Raw genomic sequence first — 21,448 nt, forward strand, 5'->3', positions numbered from 1 at the left:
ATTTGTATTCTCTCATCCGTTGGCAGACATATGCCCTAGCAATTAAAGTCACAGTAGCATACAATTTTTAAAGCAGTCTGGGGTTCCTTTACAATTATGAGATTACAGTTGGTAGAGGTCCCATTACAGGTTAATAGAGTAACTTTTATTATTTTAAGTTACAGTAATTCTGGTGAGGATGTTCAAATTTTATTTGATAAAGATGTTAATATAAGGTGTTCATATACTTTATGCTTAAAAAGAGGTTTATCTCTGAACTGTAAAATCCTCTTAAGAGCTAACATTGTTTTGAATGCATTCTGACAATGTTCAATATATTCTGCAGCCTTCTCCTTAAGTGTCCCAAATAACTTAGCGTCCATTCAACCAGTGCCCTGCGCTTCCTCCACGACTCCCACTGTAGTTACCTTGCAAGACATCGCTTCCCTCTCGTACTTTCTGTGAGTCGCGAGGCGGTCCAGAAGGCGTTGCCGGCTTTTCCCATGCTGCAGGGAGAGCGCAAGAGGAAATCTAAACATTCAGTGAGTGGCGTTTATGTCACGTTGTTGCTATCTCAGAGATCCTCTCCCAGAAGCCTGAGGATACTTAGATAGTACCTGAGTATAAGTCCTCAAATTCTGATGGTATAATTCCTCCTGCCAAAACTGAAGCAGTATTTTTCAGGTTTAAGCTAGTCCGTCTCCATCTATTATTTAAGAAGGTTTTAGCTACTCTGGAACAACATCATGGTCGTCGTTATTCTGAGATCATTATTAAAGAGACGAGTATCTCCATTTTCTCCATTCCTATACTGAAGGGGTTTTCCTTAGTGGACTCCTCAAGGAGTCTGGGCAGACGTTACACAAGGTGGAATAATTTCCATGCTAGCCAGGAGACCTATTCCCGTAGAGGATAGTTGTTCCTTTAAGGAACCCATGGATATACGGGGGTTGCTCAGGATGGCAACATAGGTTGATATAGCTTCCTTATGCGGCAGCATATGGGTTCATACGTTGTCTAATTCAATTCGGACCAGGCATTCCTCTCGAGGAATTCCAGAATAATAATTTCTTTCTAATAGTTAGTGCCCGTCAAGTATTTAGTGGGAAGCTAAGCTTTCAAGCGTATCATATCGGCTCGAAAATGTTAATGGTTAAGATCTTGGTTTGAGGATGCTTCATCTAAGACTAGTCTTTGGCAATTCCTTTTTTTATGGGCCATGGTTGACGGAGAGAGTTTGTTTCTGGAGGTGAGGGTCATCCCTCCCTCTAAGATTTATTTTTCATTTCCTTCAGAAATTCAGGGGAATTTTTCTGTTCTTCCTATGAGCAGGAGGGTAGTTCAGGTCTCAAGATTATCTGTAGACCAGTCAAAAAGAAAGGAGTTCTTGCACTGTGTAAGAGACCTCTTCAACATGGGACTTCAGTCCACTCTTCTGTGATAGTTCCTATTCTGATATGGGAACAGGGTCTGGGATTTTATTCCTATCTGTTCGTGGTTCCCACAAAAAGTGGTAACCTTCATTTCAAATTTAAGATTTCAAATTCCTCAGAGTACCGTCCTCCTAAATGGAAACTATTCATTCCATTTTTTTTCCTTGATCCAAGAGGGTCAATTTAGGACAACAGTGGATTTAAAGGACTCGTTTCTGTATGTTCCCATTCACGGGGATCATCACAAGTTCCTAAGGTTGGCACTTCTGGATAATCACTACCAGTTTGTGATTTTTTTCCTCCGGTCTTGCCACAGCTCCCAGAATTTTCACAAGGGTTCTGGGACCGCTGTTGGCGGTGTTTCGATTACGGGGATTACAGTGGCACCCTGTTTGGAAGACATCCTAGTCCAGGCACAATCATTTAAACAAGCAAGATGTCACACGGACATGGTGTTATCCTCCCTGCAATCTCATGGGTGGAAGGTAAATCTGATTAGGAGTTCCTTAGTCCCTGATACAAGGATACCTTTCTTGGGATTTATATTAGATTCCCTATCTATGAGGATTTCTTTTACAAAGATATGACGAGTCCACGGATTTCATCCTTACTTGTGGGATATTAACCTCCTGCTATCAGGAAGTGGCAAAGAGCACCACAGCAGAGCTGTATATATAGCCCCTCCCCCTTCACCCTCAGTCATTCTCTTTGTCTGTGTTATACTAGGAAGACATGGTAAAGTGAGGTGTTAGTTTAGTTTCTTCAATCAAGAAGTTTTTTATTTTAAATGGTACCGGTGCATACTATTTTCCTCAGGGGGATATGGAAGAAGATTTCTGCCCTGAGGTTTGATGATCTTAGCATTTGTAACTAAGATCCACGCTGGTTCCCACAAGACTTCTGAAGGTAACCATGAGACATCTTCAGTGTGGAGACTGGTTTCATGCTACAAGCAGCATTAAGGTATGTGCAGCCTTTTTTCTGAGGAGACTTGGTGTATCAGAACTGGCTGGCATTATTTCCCTGTAGGGAAATGGGGTAAGCAGTAAAACCTATTTTAATAAGAGGGGTGTTACTGGAGTCCCTATTTTATATTTATCATTAGTTGATATTTGGGCTTTGTGACATGGGAGACCATATAAAAAACGATGTTTTATGTTTTTTTATTTTTGGCACTTAAAACTTATTGGTTTTATGCTTGAGGGTTATATTGTGTATTTTTACTTTAGTGCAAAACTGCATTTCCATGTGGTGGTGTTTGGGCCTACTCCAACTTTTGACCTTAAGGGGCGGAGCCTATTTTGGCGCAATTTCTTTATGCTTAGCAGCAGCAAACAGTAACTCGGTAGCTCCTGGACTGTGTAGCTGGTCTGAAGGGTTGGAAACTTGATTCAAAGTACCCTGGGGGCAGTTAGGCGCCACAGCAGAGCTGTGGCGAGGTGCAGAGTGTATTTTTATCTATCTTTTGACTACATGTTGATATAAGTACTTCTAAAGCCTTATTTTCTGCCCTTGCTTCTGGGTGCAGTAATTTTTGGATTAACCAACGATATTAAGTTACATTTGGGAATAATTTAATGTTTTTTGTGCATTTTGGAAAAATTGTTCACTTTTTCTTTTCTTAAAGGCACAGTACACGTTTTTTATGTTTATTTTATGCTATAAATAAGTGTTTAAACGACTTTTGTGGTATTACTAGTCTGTTAAACATGTCTGACATTGAGGTTTCTCATTGTTCTATGTGTTTAGAAGCTATTGTGCAACCCCCTCTAGCATTGTGTAACTTTTGTACTGAAAGGGCTTTACAATGTAAAAAGCATATTTTAAATAAAGTAAGTGTGCCTAGGGATGATTCTCAGTCTGAAGAGAATCAGGATATGCCATCCAATTCTCCCCAAGTGTCACAACCTTTTATGCCCACACAAGCGACGCCTAGTACTTCTAGTGCGTCTAATTCCTTTACTCTGCAGGAGATGGCTGCAGTTATATCAACTACCCTTACAGAGGTATTGTCTAAATTACCAGTGTTGCAGGGTAAATGCAGTAGGTCAAGTATTAATGTAAATACTGAATCCTCTGATGCTTTATTGGCTATTTCCGATGTTCCCTCACAGTGCTCTGAGTTGGGGATCAGGGAATTACTGTCTGAGGGTGAAATTTCTGATTCAGGGAATGTTTTGCCTCAGACAGATTCGGATGCTATGTCATTTAAATTTAAGCTTGAACACCTCTGCCTGTTGCTTAGGGAGGTTTTAGCGACTCTGGATGATTGTGATCCTATTGTGATTCCTCCAGAGAAATTGTGTAAAATGGATAAATATTTGGAAGTTCCTACTTACACTGATGTTTTTCCAGTTCCTAAGAGAATTTCGGAAATTATTAGTAAAGAATGGGATAGACCAGGTATACCATTTCTCTTGTAAGGTGTATCCAGTCCACGGATCATCCATTACTTGTGGGATATTCTCCTTCCCAACAGGAAGTTGCAAGAGGATCACCCACAGCAGAGCTGCTATATAGCTCCTCCCCTAACTGCCATATCCAGTCATTCTTTTGCAAACTCTCAACATAGCTGGAGGTAGTAAGAGGAAAGTGGTGTAATATAGTTAGTTTTTTCTTCAATCAAAAGTTTATTGTTTTTAAATGGTACCGGAGTTGTACTATTTTATCTCAGGCAGCATTTAGAAGAAGAATCTGCCTGCGTTTTTCTATGATCTTAGCAGAAGTAACTAAGATCCACTGCTGTTCTCACATATGTCTGAGGAGTGAGGTAACTTCAGAGGGAGAATGGCGTGCAGGTTATCTTGCAATAAGGTATGTGCAGTTTGTTTTTCTAGGGATGGAATTTGCTAGAAAAAAGCTGCTGATACCGGATTAATGTAAGTTAAGCCTAAATACAGTGATTTAATAGCGACTAGTATCAGGCTTGCTATCAGAGGTATATACTCTGATTAATGTGCAATATAAAACATTTGCTGGCATGTTTAATCGTTTTTATATATGCTTTGGTGATAAAACTTTTTGGGACCTAGTTTTTTCCACATGGCTGGCTTCATTTTTGCCTAGAAACAGTTTTCTAAGGCTTTCCACTGTTGTAATATGAGTGGGAGGGGCCTATTTTAGCGCTTTTTTGCGCAGTTAAAATTACAGACAGAGACATTCAGCTTCCCTCAGCAGTCCCCTGCATGCTTTAGGACATCTCTGAAGGGCTCAAAAGGCTTCAAAAGTCATATATTGAGGAAGGTAAAGCCTTTTGTGACTGTTTAAAAAACGTTTTTTTTTAATTTGTTAATCCGTTTTTTGTATTAAGGGGTTAATCATCCATTTGCAAGTGGGTGCAATGCTCTGCTAACTTGTTACATACACTGTACAAATTTCGTTAGTTTAACTGCCTTTTTTCACTGTTATTTCAAATTTTAGCAAAATTTGTTTCCCTTAAAGGCACAGTAACGTTTTTTATATTGCTTGTTTAACTTGATGTAAAGTGTTTTCCAAGCTTGCTAGTCTCATTGCTAGTCTGTATAAACATGTCTGACATAGAGGAAACTCCTTGTTCATTATGTTTAAAAGCCATGGTGGAACCCCATATGAGAATGTGTACTAAATGTATTGATTTCACTTTAAACAATAAAGATCAGCTTTTATCTTTAAAAAATTTATCACCAGAGGATTCTGGCGAGGGGGAAGTTATGCCGACTAACTCTCCCCACGTGTAAGACCCTTTGACTCCCGCTCAAGGGACTCACGCTAAAATGGCGCCAAGTACATCAAAGACGCCCATAGCGATTACTTTGCAGGACATGGCGGCAATCATGGATAATACCCTGTCAGCGGTATTAGCCAGACTGCCTGAATTCAGAGGAAAGCGCGATAGCTCTGCAGTTAGACGTAGTACAGAGCGCGCAGATGCCTTAAGGCCCATGTCTGATACTGCGTCACAATATGCAGAAGCTGAGGAAGGAGAGCTTCAGTCTGTGGGTGACATTTCTGATTCGGGGAAACCTGATTCAGATATTTCTACTTTTAAATTTAAGCTTGAGAACCTCCGTGTATTGCTTGGGTAGGTGTTAGCTGCTCTGAATGACTGTGACACAATTGCAGTACCAGAGAAATTGTGTAGACTGGATAAATACTATGCAGTACCAGAGAAATTGTGTAGACTGGATAAATACTATGCAGTGCCGTTGTGTACTGATGTTTTTCCAATACCTAAAAGGTTTACAGAAATCATTAATAAGGAGTCGGATAGACCCGGTGTGCCGTTCCCCCCCCCCCCCCCCCCCCTCCTATTTTTAGAAAAAAAATTCCAATAGACGCCACCACACGGGACTTATGGCAGACGGTCCCTAAGGTGGAGGGAGCAGTTTCTACTTTAGCAAAGCGTACCACTATCCCTGTCGAGGACAGTTGTGCTTTTTCAGATCCAATGGATAAAAAATTAGAAGGTTACCTTAAGAAAATGTTTATTCAACAAGGTTTTATCCTGCAGCCCCTTGCATGCATTGCGCCTGTCACTGCTGCTGCGAAGTTCTGGTTTGAGTCTCTGGAAGAGGCCTTTCAGACAGCTACTCCATTGACTGAAATACTTGACAAGCTTAGAACACTTAAGCTAGCTAATTCTTTTGTTTCTGACGCCATTGTTCATTTGACTAAACTAACGGCTAAGAATTCTGGATTCGCCATCCAGGCGCGTAGGGCGCTATGGCTTAAATCTTGGTCAGCTGATGTGACTTCAAAGTCTAAATTGCTTAACATTCCCTTCAAGGGGCAGACCCTATTCGGGCCTCGTTTGAAGGAAATTATTGCTGACATTACTGGAGGTAAGGGTCATACCCTTCCTCAAGACAGGGCCAAATCAAAGGCCAAACAGTCTAATTTTCGTGTCTTTCGAAACTTCAAGGCAGGTGCAGCATCAACTTCCTCTGCTACAAGACAAGAGGGAATTTTTGCTCAATCCAAGCCGTTCTGGAAACCTAACCAGTCCTGGAACAATGGCAAGCAGGCCAGAAAGCCTGCTGCTGCCTCTAAGACAGCATGAAGGGAACGGCCCCCTATCCGCTAACGGATCTAGTAGGGGGCAGACTTTCTCTCTTCGCCCAGGCGTGGGCAAGAGATGTTCAGGATCCCTGGGCGTTGGAGATCATATCTCAGGGATATCTTCTGGACTTCAAAGCTTCCCCTCCTCAAGGGAGATTTCACCTTTCGAGATTATCTGTAAACCAGATAAAGAAAGAGGCATTCTTACGCTGTGTGCAAGACCTCCTAGTTATGGGAGTGATCTGTCCAGTTCCACGGTCGGAACAGGGACAGGGTTTTTATTCAAATCTGTTTGTGGTTCCCAAAAAAGAGGGAACCTTCAGACCCATTTTGGATCTAAAGATCTTAAACAAATTCCTCAGAGTTCCATCGTTCAAAAGGGAAACTATTCGGACCATCCTACCTATGATCCAGGAGGGTCAGTACATGACCACAGTGGATTTGAAGGATGCTTACCTTCACATACCGATTCACAAAGATCATCATCGGTTCCTAAGGTTTGCCTTTCTGGACAGGCATTACCAATTTGTGGCTCTTCCCTTTGGGTTAGCTACAGCTCCAAGAATCATTACAAAGGTTCTGGGATCGCTTCTGGCGGTCCTAAGACCGCGAGGTATATCAGTGGCCCCTTATCTGGACGACATCCTGATACAGGCGTCAAGCTTTCAGATTGCCAAGTCACATACGGACATAGTTCTGGCATTTCTCAGGTCACATGGGTGGAAGGTGAACGAGGAAAAGAGTTCTCTATCCCCACTCACAAGAGTCTCCTTCCTAGGGACTCTGATAGATTCTGTAAAAATGAAGATTTACCTGACAGAATCCAGGTTATCAAAGTTTCTAAAATCTTGCCGTGTTCTACATTCTATTCCGCGCCCTTCGGTGGCTCAGTGTATGGAAGTAATCGGCTCGATGGTAGCGGCAATGGACATAGTGCCATTTGCGCGTCTACATCTCAGACCGCTGCAACTATGCATGCTCAGTCAGTGGAATGGGGATTACACAGATTTGTCCCCTCTGCTAAATCTGGATAAAGAGACCAGAGATTCTCTTCTCTGGTGGCTATCTCGGGTCCATCTGTCCAAAGGTATGACCTTTCGCAGGCCAGATTGGACAATTGTAACAACAGATGCCAGCCTTCTAGGTTGGGGTGCAGTCTGGAATTCCCTGAAGGCTCAGGGATCGTGGACTCAGGAGGAGAAACTCCTCCCAATAAATATTCTGGAGTTAAGAGCAATATTCAATGCTCTTCTAGCTTGGCCTCAGTTAGCAACCCTGAGGTTCATCAGATTTCAGTCGGACAACATCACGACTGTGGCTTACATCAACCATCAAGGGGGAACCAGGAGTTCCCTAGTGATGTTAGAAGTCTCCAAGATAATTCGCTGGGCAGAGACTCACTCTTTCCACCTATCAGCAATCCATATCCCAGGTGTAGAGAACTGGGAGGCGGATTTTCTAAGTCGTCAGAATTTTCATCCGGGGGAGTGGGAACTCCATCCGGAGGTGTTTGCTCAATTGGTTCATCGTTGGGGCAAACCAGAGCTGGATCTCATGGCATCTCGCCAGAACGCCAAGCTTCCTTGTTACGGATCCAGGTCCATGGACCCAGAAGCGGCACTGATAGATGCTCTAGCAGCGCCTTGGTTCTTCAACCTGGCTTATGTGTTTCCACCGTTTCCTCTGCTCCCTCGACTGATTGCCAAAATCAAACAGGAGAGAGCATCAGTGATCTTGATAGCGCCTGCGTGGCCACGCAGGACCTGGTATGCAGACCTAGTGGACATGTCATTCTTTCCACCATGGACCCTGCCTCTGAGACAAGACCTTCTACTACAAGGTCCTTTCAATAATCCAAATCTTTCTCTGAGACTGACTGCATGGAGATTGAACGCTTGATTTTATCAAAGCGTGGCTTCTCCGAGTCAGTCATTGATACCCTTATACAGGCACGAAAGCCTGTTACCAGGAAAATCTACCATAAGATATGGCGTAAATACCTTTATTGGTGTGAATCCAAGAATTACTCATGGAGTAAGGTTAGGATTCCTAGGATATTGCCCTTTCTCCAAGAGAGTTTGGAAAAAGGATTATCAGCTAGTTCTTTAAAGGGACAGATTTCTGCTCTGTCCTTTTGCACAAGCGTCTGGCAGAAGTTCCAGACGTTCAAGCTTTTTGTCAGGCTTTGGTTAGAATTAAGCCTGTGTTTAAACCTGTTGCTCCCCCATGGAGCTTAAACTTGGTTCTTAAAGTTCTTCAAGGGGTTCCGTTTGAACCCCTTCATTCCATTGATATCAAACTTTTATCTTGGAAAGTTCTGTTTTTGATGGCTATTTCCTCGGCTCGGAGAGTCTAGGAGTTATCTGCCTTACAATGTGATTCTCCTTATCTGATTTTCCATTCAGATAAAGTAGTTCTGCGTACAAAACCTGGGTTTTTACCTAAGGTAGTTTCTAACAAGAATATCAATCAAGAGATTGTTGTTCCATCATTGTGTCCTAATCCTTCTTCAAAGAAGGAACACCTTTTACATAATCTGGACGTGGTCCGTGCTTTAAAGTTTTACTTACAAGCTACTAAAGATTTTCGCCAAACATCTACACTGTTTGTTGTTTACTCTGGACAGAGGAGAGGTCAAAAAGCTTCGGCAACCTCTCTTTCTTTTTGGCTTCGGAGCATAATACGCTTAGCCTATGAGACTGCTGGACAGCAGCCCCCTGAAACGATTACAGCTCATTCTACTAGAGCTGTGGCTTCCACCTGGGCCTTTAAAAATGAGGCTTCTGTTGAACAGATTTGATACTTTTGCTTCTTCGGAGGCTATTTTTGGGAGAAAGGTTTTACAGGCAGTGGTTCCTTCCATTTAAGCCTGCCTTGTCCCTCCCTTCATCCGTGTACTTTAGCTTTGGTATTGGTATCCCACAAGTAATGGATGATCCGTGGACTGGATACACCTTACAAGAGAAAATAATAATTTATGCTTACCTGATAAATTTATTTCTCTTGTGGTGTATCCAGTCCACGGCCCGCCCTGTCTTTTTAAGGCAGGTCTAAATTTTAATTTAAACTACAGTCACCACTGCACCCTATGGTTTCTCCTTTCTCGGCTTGTTTCGGTCGAATGACTGGATATGGCAGTTAGGGGAGGAGCTATATAGCAGCTCTGCTGTGGGTGATCCTCTTGCAATTTCCTGTTGGGAAGGAGAATATCCCACAAGTAATGGATGATCCGTGGACTGGATACACCACAAGAGAAATAAATTTATCAGGTAAGCATAAATTATGTTTTTCTCCCTCTCCTAATTTTAAGAAAATGTTTCCTATATCAGATACCATTCGGAACTCATGGCAAGCGGTCCCTAAGGTAAAGGGAGCTATATCTTCCCTAGCTAAGCGTACTACTATACCCATTGAGGATAGTTGTGCTTTCAAGGATCCTATGGATAAGAAATTAGAGGGTCTACTAAAGAAATTTGTTAATCAGGGATTTCTTTTACAACCTACGGCTTGCATTGTTCCAGTAACTACTGCAGCATCTTTTTGGTTTGAGGCTCTAGAAGAGTCTCTTAAGGTTGAGACTCCATTAGATGACATTCTAGATAGAATTAAGGCTCTTAAGATAGCTAATTCTTTTATTACTGATGCCGCTTTTCAAATTGCTAAATTAGCGGCAAAAAATGCAGGATTTGCTATTTTAGGACATAGAGCATTGTGGCTCAAATCTTGGTCTGCTGATGTGTCATCAAACCATAAGCTTTTAGCTTTTCCCTTTTAAAGGTAAGACCCTTTTTGGGCCAGAATTGAAGGAGATCATTTCTGATATTACACGGTTATCAATTGGAATTCAAGGATTTTCTCCCAAGAGGGAGATTTCATCTTTCAAAATTATCTGCAAACCAGATAAAGAGAGAGGCGTTCTTATGCTGTGTAAAAGACCTTTTTACTATGGGAGTTATCTGTCCTGTTCCAAAATTAGAACAGGGACAGGGGTTTTACTCAAATTTATTTGTGGTCCCCAAAAAAGAGGGAACGTTTAGACCCATTTTGGACCTCAAGTTTCTAAACAAATTTCTAAGAGTTCCATCATTCAAGATGGAGACAATTCAAACGATTTTGCCAATGATCCAGGAGGGTCAATATATGACTACCGTGGATTTGAAGGATGCTTACCTTTATATTTCAATCCACAAAGATCATCATTGGTTTCTAAGGTTTGCCTTCTTGGACAAACATTATCAGTTCGTGGCTCTTCCTTTCGGGTTGGCCACAGCACCCAGAATCTTCACTAAGGTTCTAGGGTCTCTTTTTTTGGCGGTTCTCAGACCACAAGGGATAGCGGTGGCGCCATATCTGGAAGATATTCTGATTCGGGCGTCAACATATCATCTGACAAAATCTCACACAGACACAGTGTTGTCTTTTCTGAGAACTCACGGCTGGAAAGTGAACATAGAGAAGAGTTCACTTGTTCCACAGACAAGGGTTCCTTTTATGGGAACTCTGATAGACTCGGTAGCCATGAAAGTATTTCTGACGTAGGTCAGAAAGTCAAAGATTTTGAATACTTGCCGAGCACTTATGTCCATTCCTCAACCATCAGTGGCTCACTGTATGGAGGTAATCGGATTAATGGTAGCGGCAATGGACATCGTTCCGTTTGCTTGCTTTCATCTCAGACCGCTGCAACTGTGCATGCTTGGTCAGTGAAATGGGGCATCAGATTCCAGTCGGACAACATAACGACTGTGGCATATGTCAATCATCAGGGGGGAACAAGGAGTTTCTTAGCGATGATAGAAGTATCCAAGATAATCAGTTGGGCAGAGGCCCACTCTTGTCATCTGTCAGCGTACTACATCCCAGGGGTAGAGAACTGGGAAGCAGATTTTCTAAGTCGACAGACTTTTCATTCGGGGGAGTGGGAACTTCACCTGGAGGTATTTGCCTCATTGATTCTCAGATGGGGCAGACCGGAATTGGATTTGATGGCATCTCGTCAGAATGCCAAGCTTCCAAGATACGGATCCCGGTCAAGGGATCCTCAGGCCGAACTGATAGATGCCTTGGCAGTACCTTGGTTGTTCAGCCTAGCTTATGTGTTTCCGCTGTTTCCTCTCCTCCCAATCCTGATTGCTCGAATCAAACAGGAGAGAGCTTCAGTGATCCTGATAGCGCCTGCGTGGCCACGCAGGACTTGGTATGTGGATCTAGTGGACATGTCCTCTCTGCCACCGTGGAAACTTCCGTTGAGACTGGACCTTCTCTTTCAAGGTCCTTTCTAACATCCAAATCTAATTTCTCTGCAACTGACTGCGTGGAGATTGAACGCTTGATTTTATTGAAGCGAGGATTCTCTGATTCAGTTATCAATACTTTGATACAGGCTAGAAAGCCTGTCACTAGAAAAATCTATCATAAGATATGGCGTAAATATCTTTTTGGTGTGAATCCAAGGGTTACTCATGGAGTAAAGTTAGGATTCCTTGGATTTTGTCTTTTCTCCAAGAAGGATTGGAGAAAGGGTTATCAGCAAGTTCCTTAAAGGGACAAATTTCAGCTTTGTGAATTCTGTTTCACAAACGTTTGGCAAATGTATCAGATGTTAAGACTTTTTGTCAGGCTCTATCTAGAATTAAGCCTGTATTTAGACCTATCACTTCTCCCTGGAGTCTGAATTTAGTTCTTCGAGTTCTGCAAGGGGTTCCGTTTGAACCTATGCATTCCATAGATATTAAACTATTATCTTGGAAAGTTCTGTTTTTGGTTGCTATTTCTTCTGCTCGAAAAGTTTCTGAGCTTTCAGCATTACAGTGTGATTTGCCTTATCTCATATTTCATTCTGATAAGGTGGTTATTACGTACCAAACCTGGGTTCCTTTCTAAGGTTGTTTTGAATAAGAATATTAATCAGGAAATTGTTGTTCCTTCCTTGTGTCCTAATCCTTCTAAGAAGGAGCGTTTGTTACATAACTTGGACGTGGTCCGTGCCTTAAAGTTTTACTTACAGGCAACTAAAGATTTCAGTCAATCATCTTCATTATTCATTGTTTATTCTGTAAAGCGTAGGGGTCAGAAAGCTACGGCTACCTCTTTCTTTTTGGCTGAGAAGTATCATCCGCCTTGCATATGAGACTGCTGGACAGCAGCCTCCTGAAAGAATTACGGCTCATTCTTCTAGGGCTGTGGCTTCCACATGGGTTTTTAAAAACGATGCATCTGTGGAACAGATTTGTAAGGCTGCGACTTGGTCGTCCATTCACACTTTTTCCAAATTTTCCAAATTTGATACTTTTGCTTCTTCTAAGGCTATCTTTGGGAGGTTCTTCAAGCAGCGGTGCCTTACTTTTAGGTTCCTGTCTTGTCCCTCCCTTTCATCCGTGAATAGTAACGACAGATGCCAGCCTTCTGGGCTGGGGGGCAGTCTGGAACTCCCTGAAGGCTCAGGGAACGTGGACTCAGGAGGAGGTTCTCCTCCCGATAAACATTCTGGAACTAAGAGCGATATTCAATGCTCTTCAGGCTTGGCCTCAGCTAGCGACAACGAGGTTCATCAGATTTCAGTCAGACAACATCACGACTGTAGCTTACATCAACCATCAAGGGGGAACAAGGAGTTCCCTAGCGATGTTGGAGGTTTCAAAGATAATTCGTTGGGCAGAGATTCACTCTTGCCACCTATCAGCTATCCATATCCCAGGAGTAGTGAACTGGGAGGCGGATTTTCTAAGTCGACAGACCTTTCATCCGGGGGAGTGGGAGCTCCATCCAGAGGTGTTTGCACAGTTGATTCAACGTTGGGGCAAACCAGAACTGGATCTCATGGCGTCTCGCCAGAACGCCAAGCTTCCTTGTTACGGGTCCAGGTCCAGGGATCCCAAGGCAGCGCTGATAGATGCTCTAGCAGCGCCTTGGTCCTTCAACCTGGCTTATGTGTTTCCACCGTTTCCTCTGCTCCCTCGTCTGATTGCCAAAATCAAGCAGGAGAGAGCATCAGTGATTTTGATAGCACCTGCGTGGCCACGCAGGACTTGGTATGCAGATCTGGTGGACATGTCATCCTTTCCACCATGGACTCTGCCTCTAAGACAGGACCTTCTACTTCAGGGTCCTTTCAACCATCCAAATCTAATTTCTCTGTGACTGATTGCCTGGAGATTGAACGCTTGATTTTATCAAAGCGTGGCTTCTCCGAGTCAGTCATTGATACCTTAATTCAGGCACGAAAGCCTGTCACCAGGAAAATCTATCATAAGATATGGTGTAAATATCTTCATTGGTGTGAATCCAAGGGTTACTCATGGAGTAAGGTCAGGATTCCTAGGATATTGTCTTTTCTCCAAGATGGATTGGAGAAGGGTTTGTCAGCGAGTTCCTTAAAGGGACAGATTTCTGCTTTGTCTATTCTTTTGCACATGCGTCTGGCGGATGTTCCAGACGTTCAGGCATTTTGTCAGGCTTTAGTTAGAATCAAGCCTGTGTTTAAACCTGTTGCTCCGCCATGGAGTTTAAATTTAGTTCTTAAAGTTCTTCAAGGAGTTCTGTTTGAACCCTTACATTCCATAGATATCAAGCTTTTATCTTGGAAAGTTCTGTTTTTGGTAGCTATCTCATCGGCTCGTAGAGTTTCTGAGTTATCTGCCTTACAGTGTGATTCCCCTTATCTGATCTTCCATGCAGATAAGGTAGTTTTGCGTACCAAACCTGGGTTTTTACCTAAGGTGGTATCTAATAAGAATATCAATCAGGAGATTGTTGTTCCGTCACTGTGTCCTAATCCTTCTTCAAAGAAGGAACGTTTATTACACAATCTTGATGTGGTTCGTGCTTTAAAGTTTTATTTACAAGCTACTAAAGATTTTCGTCAAACATCTGCATTGTTTGTTGTCTACTCTGGACAGAGGAGAGGCCAAAAGGCTTCGGCAACTTCTCTTTCGTTTTGGCTAAGGAGTATAATACGCTTAGCTTATGAGACTGCTGGCCAGCAGCCTCCTGAAAGGATTACAGCTCATTCTACTAGAGCGGTAGCTTCCACATGGGCTTTTAAGAATGAGGCTTCTGTTGAACAGATTTGTAATGCGGCGACTTGGTCTTCGCTTCATACTTTTTCAAAGTTCTATAAATTTGATACTTTTGCTTCTTCGGAGGCTATTTTTGGGAGAGAGGTTTTGCAGGCAGTGGTACCTTCCGTTTAAGTACCTGCCTTGTCCCTCCCTTCATCCGTGTCCTATAGCTTTGGTATTGGTATCCCACAAGTAATGGATGATCCGTGGACTGGATACACCTTACAAGAGAAAACATAATTTATGCTTACCTGATAAATTTATTTCTCTTGTGGTGTATCCAGTCCACGGCCCGCCCTGTCATTTTAAGGCAGGTATATTTTATTTTTAAACTTCAGTCACCACTGCACCCTATGGTTTCTCCTTTCTCTTGCTTGTCTTCGGTCGAATGACTGGAGGTGGAGAGGAGGAGCTATATAGACAGCTCTGCTGTGGGTGGTCCTCTTGCAGCTTCTTGTTGGGAAGGAGAATATCCCACAAGTAATGGATGATCCGTGGACTGGATACACCACAAGAGAAATAAATTTATCAGGTAAGCATAAATTATGTTTTTTTCATTCTGATAAGGTGGTGTTACGTACCAAACCTGGTTTTCTTCCTAAGGTTGTTTCAAATAAAAATATTAATCAGGAAATTGTTGTTCTTTCCTTGTGTCCTAATCCTTCTTCTAAGAAGGAGTGTCTGTTACATAATTTGGACGTGGTCCGTGCCTTGAAGTTCTACTTACAGGCGACTAAGGATTTTCGTCAATCATCTTCCTTGTTTGTCGTTTTTTCAGGGAAACGTAGGGGTCAGAAAGCTACGGCTACCTCTTTCTTTTTGGCTGAAGAGTATCATCTGTTTTGCATCTGAAACTGCTGGACAGCAGCCTCCTGAACGAATTATGGCTAATTCCACTAGGGCTGTGGCTTCCTCATGGGCATTAAAAAATGATGCTTCTGTTGAACAGATTTGCAAAGCTGCAATTTGGTCGTCTCTTCACATTTTTTCCAAATTTTACAAATTCGATACTTTTGCCTCGTCTGCGGCTGTTTTTGGGAGGAAAGTTCTTCAAGCAGTGGTTCCCTGTCTTGTCCCTCCCGTTTCATCCGTGTACTATAGCTTTGGTATTGTATCCCATAAGTAAGGATGAAATCCGTGGACTCATCGTATCTTTTAAAAGAAAAGGAAATTTATTCTTACCTGATAAATTTTGTTTCTTTTACGATACGATGAGTCCACGGCCCACCCTGTTTTTCTAAGACAGGTATTTAATTTTGTTAAACTTGTCACCTCTGCACCTTGGCTTTTCCTCTCTCTTCCTAACGTCGGTCGAATGACTGGAGTCGGAGGGAGGGAGGAGCTATATATACAGCTCTGCTGTGGTGCTCTTTGCCGCCTCCTGCTGACCAGGAGGCGATATCCCACAAGTAAGGATGAAATCCGTGGACTCATTGTATCGTAAAAGAAACAAATTTATCAGCTAAGAATACATTTCCTTTTTGTTTAACACATTTATCAGAGATATCAGCAATGGGCTACAGGGGAAAGTATGTCTGTTTGCAAAATTATGCATTTAGGGAAGAAAAATCCCAAACGTTAATTACAGACTCAATGACACTTTACTGACTGTTACAAATGAGGACCAGGACTTTGGAATTATTATTTCGTTTGATTTAAAATTTAGTAAACAATGTAGTATTGCAGCGGGTATGGCCAGTAGAATGCTTGGATGTATTGATAGAGGTATTTGCAGCAGAAATAGTAAGGTTCTTATGCTCTGGAGGTCATATTTCAAGAAAGATATAAAAAAAAAACTGTGCAAAGTAGGGCTACTAAATGGAACATGGTCTAAAAAAAATAATAGGCTCAATGACCTAAATATGTATTGCTTAGAGGACAGAAAGTAAAGAGATGATATGATACTTTCAAGTATTTTAAGGTGCATAGTAAAGCTGAAACTATTTTTCATAAAAAGAAAACTTCAAGAACGTGTCATGATCTCAAGCTAAAGAGTAGTAGATTCAGGAGTAATTTGTGAAACCACTTTACAGAAAGGGTAATTGATTCATGGACTAAACTTCCACAAGAGGTTGTAATGACAAACACTGTTGGGGATTTTAAGAATGCCTGGGAAAAACATAAGGCTATCCTAAGAACTAGATACGTTTTATACTTTTTGGAAATATCGGGCAGACTTGCTGGGTCTATAGACTCTCACCATCTCATGAAAGAAAACAATTTTATGCTTACCTAATTAAATTCTTTCATGGGTTGAGCGTCCAACTGTATTGCTGTGCAGTTGGCAGCAATACCAATTTGAAATTCACTTACCCGTAATATATTCTTCAATTCTTTTTCTCTTGACCATATGTATAACTGAGGGATCATGAGAAAGTGGGATGGATTAAAAGCTCTTATGTTGGGTGTTTTGCGTTCTACTAGTGAACTTGACTTTAATCCCACATATGATTACTTATGGACTCTTACCATAATGCAACAAGTTAATTTATCAGGTCGGCATACATTTTATTTTTGCTATGGATGCAGGGTAACATATAACCTCAGACCAAAATGAGATAATGTACAAAACATAATTACAAAGATAATAAAAGCCACAAAGCAGTCATGCTGTCAGAGAGAGTAAATGATACCGTTAAATCTAGTATTAACAGACATTAATAAATGCAACAAAGATTATAAAAATGTATTTCACTTTGGTTGGAAATTGATGTAGCATACTCTGAGGGTGACAATATTTTTCACGATTGCAGTCAGTTACCATGCATGCATTGTTATCATAAGGAAACTTTACAAAGCACTTAAATATTCAGCACATTGTTGTTTTTCTAAATATATTTTTTAGTTAACCATTATTTTACCATGCCTTTCAAATAGGTGGAGAACCCCCTTGAAGAAGCGATCAAATTCCTTACCCCATTGAAGACCCTTGCAGCTAGTAACATAAAAACACATTTATTGGCATTTGAGATCTATTTCAGAAAAGGTAAGCACCTACTGCTGTTAGTTTTTTAACTTCTAGAAGCTTAATTCATTGTTTTCTTTAGCAATTCTGCTGATGATTCTGTCAGGTTAGTTGTTATAGCCACTTTAATGGGAGTAGATGTTTAATAGACTAGAAATAACCTATTACATTCTTACACACCATAGAACATTCTTGGAGTAAAACATGAAATATCTTGTAGAGTATATGCATTGGTGTATTCCAGTGACGTGTGGTGAAGTGAGAGGCTAGTGAGGCACTGGCTGTGATACGACCGAGAAACACATATATGAAGACCATACACTTTTAAACAACTTTCTAATTTACTTCTATTATCTAATTTGCTTTGTTCTCTTGGTATTTTTTATTTAAAAGCATACCTACAGTAGGTAGGTTTAAGAGCTGGGAACTAGCTGCTGATTGGTGGCTGCACATATATGCCTCTATCCATTGGCTTACCATTGTGTTCAGCTAGCTCCCAGTAATGCACTGCTACTCCTTTAATAAAGGATAACAAAAGAATGAAGCAAAATGTTAATAGAAGTAAATTTAAATGTTTTAAATGGTATGTTCTATCTGAATCAGCAAAGAAACAATGTGGGTTTCATGTTCGTTTATACAAAAATGCCAAACTAAACAAATGTGTATGATAAAAAAAAAAAAATATTATAGAAGTGGAAAACTATCTTCTATGTCAAGTTCAGGTCTGATGCATGGACCCATATAACCATCGCCCTTATATACCATATATGCCTTACTTAGACCTAAGATAATTTTTTTAGGCCCCTGCAGTAACCATCCATATGCCAGCTACTTGTTGAAATTAGGTTTAGTATCAGATGAATGGGCACTAGAGGGCCTGACTGTTCAGAAGGAAAGTGCACATTATGAAGTATATTAACTTTAAACAATCCCTTTGCATTATATATACACACACACACACTACACATTACACACGTGGATACATTACATACCATACACAATACATGGCATGCACACATTACATAGTATACGCACATGATGTAACACACGCACACACTAGATATCATACACAAGCACACTACACATCATGCAAATGCTAGAAAGCATACAAACACTACATTGCATAAAAAAATACAAGTATATTGCAACATATCATGCACACATGTATACACACTTCAAAAAATACAAGCGCACTATGCAGAAGATGTGGAGTACACAGCATATACACAAACACTATGCAGCATACCAACACTACAAAAGATATACATATATTATACACTCTGCAGCATTAGCACATTACACAAAATATATACTCAAAATGATAAATATACACTATGCAGCTTAAATACACATACACACGGGGGCGGAGCTAGCCGCAGAGCAGCAGCACAAGTGGCGAGCTCTGGCAAATTTTGAGGATTAAAAACTATATTTGGCTGATCAAATTTACTAGAAATAGGGAAAATGTATCACCTAAAGCAACCAAGATCAACATAGCACTCGCCTAGGGAAAATTAGAGTGAGAGCGAAAACTTTCTGAAGCCATCTCCAACATGACAGAGTGTAACCAGCCCCCAGTCTACGGGGAAACTACAGTAGCTCAACAGCATTAGTCTTCACGGCCCTGAAGGGTCGGGGCTCCGCTCCGGGGCACCTGTGAAGCCCTTCCTATTGCCAACAGAGTTTGTGTGCCCAATCCGAGAGGGAAAAATCAACCCGCCACAAGTGTATCCACAGCCGCGGCGCTAGATTGGGAGGACAGCTTGAGGCCTTAAGCTAATCCACACACCCCGCATAGCTACCAGCTCAGTTGCGACTTGGCCTTGATCATCTGGACCTTCTGGCCTCGCAACAACACACCTGATCCTGCCTTTGCTGTCCGGAGGGTCGGGGCTCCGATCCGGAACGGCAGGCCGTCGCCAGCTTCTCATTCTGCCGGGAGGTGTCGGGTGGTTAGCCACATCAAGAGAGCACACGTCTGACCCTGCCCTCCCTCCTGGTTAACCGCTTACCTATATCTGCAGCCCGGAGTCCATATTAGGCTGCGGTGGGGCACAAGGGAGGAACTCCAAAAACTACAGTGCGCCACAGTTTATTTGGCGCGAATCTCCGCCATCTTGTGGCCTGACTTTCCGGACTTAACAGAGAGCCCTGTTAGCTGAGCAGACACCACTGGGGAGACCGGGTAAGAGTACTGTGCACACACAAGGACACTTACATAGTAGAACCCTGTTATCTCCCTAACCGGGATAATTGAAACTGACTTTCACTTTCTAACCTCGGTAGGCTCTGTTAAAACCTGCACGATTATCACCTGAAGCCTCTCATCAGCCACCGGCACACATTATTTACATATTATTCAGCCCCATCGTAGCCCTCTTTTACTTTTACCCGGAGGTTGGGCCTAATCCTGCACTATATCGGGAACTCAGTGACTTTAGATGCACCACGCCTTAAGCTGATTAAACTCCCTCAACATCCGTGCCCCCTTTTAGCTTCTCAGGAAATAAGGCCCAGAGACAGACACTAACATCCAGCAGTTAAGGCACATTTATTGGAACAATGTAGGCCAGGCCCTAGCAGTGCTTGAATTTGATATGCTGTACTAAACAGAGCAACACTGCAGAGCTGAATTAGAGCCCTATCACCAGACTTGCAAAGTTTGAAACAGAGATTAGAGGTGACCCCTATTGGCCTCCCAGGAACAGACCTGTCTTGCACCCCCCCTGGTTACAACCAAAGACAAGGGGACTATTCACAAGTCTGAACACTAACTGAAACCAGGCTCCCCATACTCTTTACAGCTCCTATACCTCAGCCAGTATATAATAGGGGAACCCCCTGCTCAATAAAATGTATTTTCTCTTGTCTCCAACCTAGAGCCTCAGTGCTCCAAGCATCAAATAGGGGATAAATTGCAGCCCATATTTTCCACATAAAGGCTTCTACTACCCCTCTGTCAAACTAGAGCAGAGATTTGGTCCCTCTCCTCCCTTTCCCGCTGGCCCCCTTGCCTGCGGGTCATATCAGACACCTTTTTCCAGCATCGCCCAGAGGGGGCAACTCCCCAGGAGAGGGGCCAAAAAGTCTGAGAGTCCCTACTTACTACTCTCCGAGACCTCCTAAGACAACATAGGGATTTGAGCCTCTCTACAACCTAAAGTGTGTCTCTTTCCCCTTCACTCCTTCTATTGGAACTCCCAGATGCACCGCAACATGTAATTTAACACCTCAAGGTGTGTGCCCCCGCCAGTCAATGAAACTCTGGTAGCATACCAAGAGTAAGCAGGTTCTCACCAATACAAAACAGAGCAATCTGTGCCCAAAGTTGCCGACCTCACCTCAAGATGTCTCAACCTCACAAAAGAAAACAAAAGCCTGACAATACACCAAAGAGAACAGTGGTAGATCATTTCCAACACCCGGGCAAGCAGACCCATGGAAGATCAGAGGATGAAGGCTCTGACACAGGGAGTCTCTCAGACAATCAGCCCGACAAGTCTCTCTCTCACCAGATATCCCGACTGCCAGCTATGGATGGCACCTCCAACAATCTAATGGACTCTATTGAATCACTGTTTAAGTCCCATCACAACTCTTTGTCAAAGAAATTTGAGAGGTCTCATGCTGACTTAAAGAGAGACATTGGTCTCATTGGAGAACGCACAGATACGCTAGAACGCAGACAAGAAGATCTCACCGTGGACCACTCAATCCTTCTTTCCTACTTGCAAAGTTTGGCGGGTCAAATCTCAGATCTAGAACTTAAGCTAGCGGATTTGGAAGACCGTTCACGTCGCAACAACATAAGGATCAAAGGGATCCCAGAGATGGTCACCCCTCAGGAATCTAGAAGAATATCTACAGGATCTATTCAAAGAAATACTGGGATCAGAGCAGACCAGTGGAACCCTCATTGATAGAGCACACAGAGCACTCCAGCCCAGATCTGCAGATGAGGGGAAACCTAGAAA

At 42.3% G+C, this 21,448-nt stretch overlaps 1 protein-coding gene across 1 annotated transcript in view; it reads left to right on the top strand.

Annotated features, from left to right (window-relative positions):
* Nucleotides 1-21,448, top strand: part of NAA16 (N-alpha-acetyltransferase 16, NatA auxiliary subunit) — a 325,238-nt gene that overhangs the window by 163,256 nt on the left and 140,534 nt on the right. Inside the window, 1 exon segment of the mRNA XM_053707967.1 lies at nt 17,387-17,495. Within this exon segment, the coding sequence (XP_053563942.1) occupies nt 17,387-17,495 (109 nt within the window).

The sequence above is a fragment of the Bombina bombina genome, chromosome 3 (assembly GCF_027579735.1).
Source record: "Bombina bombina isolate aBomBom1 chromosome 3, aBomBom1.pri, whole genome shotgun sequence".
Classification (NCBI taxonomy): domain Eukaryota; kingdom Metazoa; phylum Chordata; class Amphibia; order Anura; family Bombinatoridae; genus Bombina; species Bombina bombina.